Source organism: Macrobrachium rosenbergii, chromosome 15, assembly GCF_040412425.1.
Source record: "Macrobrachium rosenbergii isolate ZJJX-2024 chromosome 15, ASM4041242v1, whole genome shotgun sequence".
Lineage (NCBI taxonomy): Eukaryota > Metazoa > Arthropoda > Malacostraca > Decapoda > Palaemonidae > Macrobrachium > Macrobrachium rosenbergii.
The window spans coordinates 34,199,121-34,205,120 of record NC_089755.1 but is presented as its reverse complement, the minus strand read 5'-3'; the positions used below and the strand labels follow the sequence as shown (position 1 = coordinate 34,205,120).

The 6,000-nt window shown below is 36.0% G+C and overlaps 1 protein-coding gene across 2 annotated transcripts in view; it reads right to left on the bottom strand.

Annotated features, from left to right (window-relative positions):
- The window catches only part of LOC136846536 (connectin-like), a 373,381-nt gene that overhangs the window by 112,126 nt on the left and 255,255 nt on the right, over positions 1-6,000 (bottom strand). For both annotated transcript variants that reach the window (XM_067117395.1, XM_067117396.1), the window contains exon 3: positions 4,326-4,502. In XM_067117395.1, the coding sequence (XP_066973496.1) occupies positions 4,326-4,502 (177 nt within the window). The remainder of the gene's footprint in view (positions 1-4,325; positions 4,503-6,000) is intronic.

Genomic DNA, 6,000 nt, shown 5'->3' with positions numbered 1-6,000 from the left:
AAAACATAACGGAATGAAATAAAAAGTTCCCCCTGAGCAAAACCGAGTGAAAACAATACACGAAGAAAAGCCAGAAGCGAGAAAAGAGATCTACAAACGTATAAATCCGGTTCCCGAAAATCAACCTGGTGTTTTCTCCTAATAAGATACGTAGAGCTCTAACGCACCTGATGGGAACGGCCTCGCTCCACGATTCATTCCAATTTCGTCAAATGGAATTTTATCGTTTCTCGAGCAGCCCCACAAAAGAGGGAATTCTAATTGAACTGCTTTATTTTCAGTCTCTTTTTTTCCCCTTTTTTTAACGGTAGTCCAACTCATTCTCCCGCCCTCTCTCTCTCTCTCTCCCAATGGAAGTCGCTCTCACTTTCAGCAGGCGTGTTCGCTTCCGTGCATTTCTCGTCCTCTGTGTCTGTGTCTGTCTCCCTGTCTTTAGAAGTCTCCCCTTTGGGTCTGGCGTCTGATTGTCTCTTCTCTCTTAAGCTTAGATGGGCGGCCTGCCTTCCGTCCCCATGTGAAATGTGTTTTCGTGTTCCACTGTATATTTCTCTATGTGAGTATTTCTGAACGTCTCTCCCTGTTGTGAGCTAGTTTGTTTCTTTTCGCCTGTGATTTCATAAACCTTTATTTTCTTCATTTGTGAGTCTGTCTGTCCTTCTACAATAATGTCTGTGAGTTTTTCCGAGTTTCTTTCTACTGTAAGTCTGTGCATCTATGTAGGCTTGTAAGGCCTGTCCTTTTCAAAGTTTCATTATATTGGAATCTGTCTGACTCTACGTTTGGGAGAAAATCTGTCTGCCGCTGAACTGTCTATTTGGGTGTCTGTCTGTTGTTGAACACTCTGTACAACTGTCTGTCTCTTGTACGGGAAACATCCCTCAACGCAAATTACATATATCACTACCACCGGCGGCAGCTTGTCCAAGAGGGGAGTTTGTAACAGGAGCCTGACGATGACAGGACAAGATGCCTGCCTTATTGAGTTCTAGATGCACTGGTTTCGGATAAACGTGAGCTTATTTCTGTTATTATGGACATTTTCCATACTATTTTTAAGGTATAACATTTTTTTATGGAGTGCTCAGGAATTTGTTATTTTCATCTTAAGCTTTTATGGAGTAATGAGGAGCATCTGACTGGGATAACGAACTTCAATTAAATTTAATCTTTGTGACTATTTAACTTTTTTAGAAATTACACTGCCCAACAATTTCACGCGTGCATTCCTCACCAACAGAAAAATTGACATATAAAAGTCTTCATACATTTTACTAAGAATAAGAAGAAAGATATAGAGACGAGAGAACAAAGAACCAAGTACATTCAAGTACTTTGCTTCTGAAGTCTAGCACGCATAGAGAATTTCATTATATATTACTATATAAATATGAATATATATATATATATATATATATACACATATACATAAATGTGGAAATATACTGTAAATATAAACAGTAAATATATATAAATATAAATATATATATATATATATATATATATATATATATATATCTATATATATATACATATATACAATATATAATTTTTCTTTTGGGAAAAACCTTCAGCGAAGCCACGACTCGAAATGTCCCAGCTTCTTCAGTAAGTAACGTTTTTGTTAACTTACGATACGCGGGGACGAGAAGATCTCACAATAAAAGTACGTGGGAACTCTCTCATAATTCTCACCCTTTTCATTTCTTTCCTCCTTCCGCCGAGTCCCTGGAAGTTCGGCTGACAAGCAAAGATTTAGGTCGGCGCGAACCACATTATTTGGAATTACAGAAGGACTTGACAGAGGATTTCTTTTTTGTACCTTTTCTTAGAATATTTGTGACGATGCATGAATGGTTTTCTGGAAAGAAAACTACTGTGCCGGCTTTGTCTGTCCGTCCGCACTTTTTCTGTCCACCCACAGACCTTAAAAACTACTGAGGCTAGAGGGCTGAAAATTGGTATACTGATCGTCCACCCTCCAATCAACAAACATACCGAATTGCAGCCCTCTAGTCTCAGTAGTTTTTGTTTTACTTAAGGTTAAAGTTAGCCAAGATCGTGCTTCTGGCAACGGAATAACACAGGCCACCACAGCTGGCTGAGAGTGTCATGGCTCGCTGCCTATACAAAATTATACCGAAACCACCGAAAGATAGATCTATTTTCGGTGGCCTTGATTATACGTTGTACAGAAAACTCGTTGCACCGAAGAAACTTCTGCACATTTTTTAATTGTTTTTTTGCACCTCGATGTGTATTTTTTCATTCAGAGCCTTTTAGGATATCGGTGCATTTGGAATACTTTCTTTCGAAATGTGTATATTTCTTTCAGGGTATTCTTGACCCTCGATGTATATTCTTGATCTTCAAACCCAAATCTTGGTGACAGTAAAAGTTCATTTTAAAGAATTACCCTCTATTCTGGAAGAATATCATTGGCTTTCAGAGATATATGATTATACTAGAAAATCCTAACGTCGTATTTTTGGAGTCCTACTCTTAATTTCTAATGGAATACTGTTGACCATTTCTTAAGCTATACTCTATAGGTTTTCAAATAATATATACTCTTGATTTATATGGGAGTCCTCTCAGTTTTCTAAGCAATACTCTGAAATGCATCTGAGTGTTTCAAGTAAGCTTCTTGATTTACATGAATTATTCTTTATTTGTAATGGAATACTCATGCGTTTTGAAAGAAATATCCTTTACCTTTTGAGAAATGCTTCTGAGTTACCCAAATAATAACCTAAATTTTATAAAATATATTATTTTTTTATCTTATAGCGTGAACACAAAATCAAACCAGCAACAACTGAATCCTTTTTTCCTCTGTGACTCTGAGCAACAATACTTTCGATGTTGACCGGGCGGTTATTCGTCCAGGAACTTTGATGAAATTCTGACATTCCGGGATTTCAATTCTATCCAAACTTGAATCTCCGCTGCTTTTAACAATATGACTTTTCGTTGATTGTAGAAATCTGATTTTGTCATAGATTTTAGAAACTGATCTTTCCTTGTTTTTAGAAAACGGATTTTTATTGATTTAAGAAACCTGGTTTGTCTTTGTTTTTAGAAACCTGGCTTTTCATTGCTTTTAGAAACCTGACTTTCATTGTTTTTAGAAACCTGGCTCTTCATTATTTTTAGAAACCCGATTTTTCATTGTTTTTATAAACCTGACTTTTCATTGTTTTTAGAAACCTGACTTTTCATTGTTTTTAGAAACCTGACTTTTCATTGCTTTTACATTACCTGACTTTTCATTGTTTTTAGAAACCTGACTTCTCATTGTTTTAGAAATCTGATCTTTCGACTATAAATATGACTTACTGATTTTTACAAACCTGATGTTTCATTGAACTGGTCGGTATAAATCGGCTAGCTCTGCAGGGCCCGCGTTCGTCTTTTAAAATTTATTTCTGGCGACTTGTTTCTCTATAATGTTGTTCGGATTACAAACCCCGTTGCTATTTCAATTGGTTCTTATAAAATAAATCTATTTTTGTTAATCCAGCTAGTAGTCTGGATTAAACTAATGTATCTGCTTAACAAAAACCTGGGACTTTACAAACGGCATTTCAGAAATCTGAGAATTTTGCAATGCTTTGATAAATCCTGAAAATTTCTTTGCATTCATTGTTCGAATGCTCAACCCTTTTACATGTTTGACTTCTCATTGCTTTTAGAAAACAAACATTGGCTTTTCCTTGCTTCTAGATACCAGACTCTTCAGCACCTGAATTTATTGGCTTCTTATAGCGTTTAGGAACATTTTGCAAAATTAAAATGCCTACACTTGCAAGGTTGTCTTCCATTTTAGGCGATAAAGAAATTAACCACCGTTTAGAAAAAATAAAAGTTCGAATGAATTTACATTAAGGATAAAAGTTTAAAAACCGAAACCTGAAAACTCCCTAATTCACTGTTTTCTAGAGATGTTACCTTTGAAATGAACCCTAATATTTCGTAAGAATAAACTAAATGCTCTCTCTCTCTCTCTCTCTCTCTCTCTCTCTCTCTATATATATATATATATATATAATATATATAAAAACATACCTATTATATATATATATATATATATATATAAATAAACATATCATACCTATATATATGTATGTACTATCTACATTTATATTATCTATATATAATATATATATCTTTATATATATATATATATATATATATATATATATATATATATATATCCCATACACATACTCAAAATTCTAGCCATACGAAAAACACCTACGCTCACACACATATGCACGCCATAACTAAAATTGAGAAAATTAAAAAAAAACCGTCGTGTGGCTCACCTCGAACATCTCTATGCCTGGTAGGTGCTGGATGGCCACCGTGGGTATCTTCTTGAGCGTGCCGTCGGGTCGGAGGTGGAGGGTGAGCCTCTTGATCTTCGTCTGCGAGACGAAGCCCTCCCACACGTGGTCGTTCTCGGTGGTGTCGTTAAAGATCCAGCAGTTGCCTTCCTCCGCCTGCAGGAGAGGGAGAGAAAGAGACGGTGTGGGGTTAATAGATAGTAATGCTATTTAAAAGGGCCTGGAATTCGTGAAATGGGAGATTAATATTGGGGTCTGGAATATCAAGAGATTTTGGATTACTATTGATTGCTGGAAAATCAGGAGAATTTGGAGATATTTATTGAGGTCTGGAAAGTCAAGGGATTTGGAGGTTAATACTGAGGTTTGGAATATCAAGAGATTTGGAAATTAATACTGCGGTCTGGAAACTCAGTATATTTGGATATTAATACTGAGGTTTGGAAACTATGAAATTCGGAGATTATTATAGGTCTGGAAAATAGAGAGATTCGGAGGTTGATACTGAGGTCTGGAAATTAAGAGAATTTAGAGACATTTAACGATGTCTGGAAAATCAAGAGATTTGGAGATTCATACTGAGGTCTGGAAAATCAGCATATTTGGATATTAATACTAGGTCTGGAAATTTATGAGATTTGGAGATTATTATGAGGTCTGGAGAACCAGGAAATTTGGAGGTTAATACTGACGTCTGGACAACCATGAGATTTTGAGGTCAATACTGAGGTCTGGAAAATTAATTGTTGGGAGTTAGGTGTGGTCTGGACATTCAAGAGATTTACTGGGGTCTGGAATCAAGTGAATTTGGTGGTTAAAATTGAGTTCAGGAAAATTGGGATGTATGGGGGTTAATACTGAGGCCTGAAAGAAAGCAAAGAACTTTGGAGATCAGTACTGAGGTCTGGAAAATCAAGAGATTTGGAGGTTTACATTGTGGTTGGGAAAGTTAAGAGATTTGTTGGTTAATACCGATGTCTGGAAAACTAAGAGTTTGGAGGTTATCAATTTCTGGAAAATTAATATCGATGTCTGGAAGTTAAATTATGAGAGATTACGACTGGGGGATTATGATATGTGGGACTGACACCGAGGACTGGAAGATTATGGGGTTAACACTGCGGTTAGGAAACCAAAGATATAGAAGACTGATAATGAGAACTGGAAGATCAAGTTTAAGACGATTTACGATGAGGACTGGATGATCAAGATATATGAAATGAATACTGGAATTTGAAAAATCAAAAGATAGCAAATGAAATTTGGGGTAGATGATTAAGACATTGGAAATCAATATTGAAGACGGGGCAATCAAGATTTGACAAATCATTTTTGAACCCTTGAAAACAATGAGATGGTAAAATCACTGATGAGGCCTGGAAAAAACGGTAAATCAATAATAACGCTGAGGAAATCATGACATGTCGAAAATAAATGTTCAGTCCTCGAAAAACAAGACATGGGAAATCAGTATCGAGAACTGGAAAATCCAGGAAAGGCAAAATGATATTTTTCCCAATATTTTATGAGGTACGGGATGAGGAGATAACTTTGGACGTTTGTGGGGCATTCATAAACGAATCTCAAGTAACAGATGAAAGCTTGGTCATTACAGTATCTCATGGTCTTCATCCCTATTTCAGTAAATATCAAA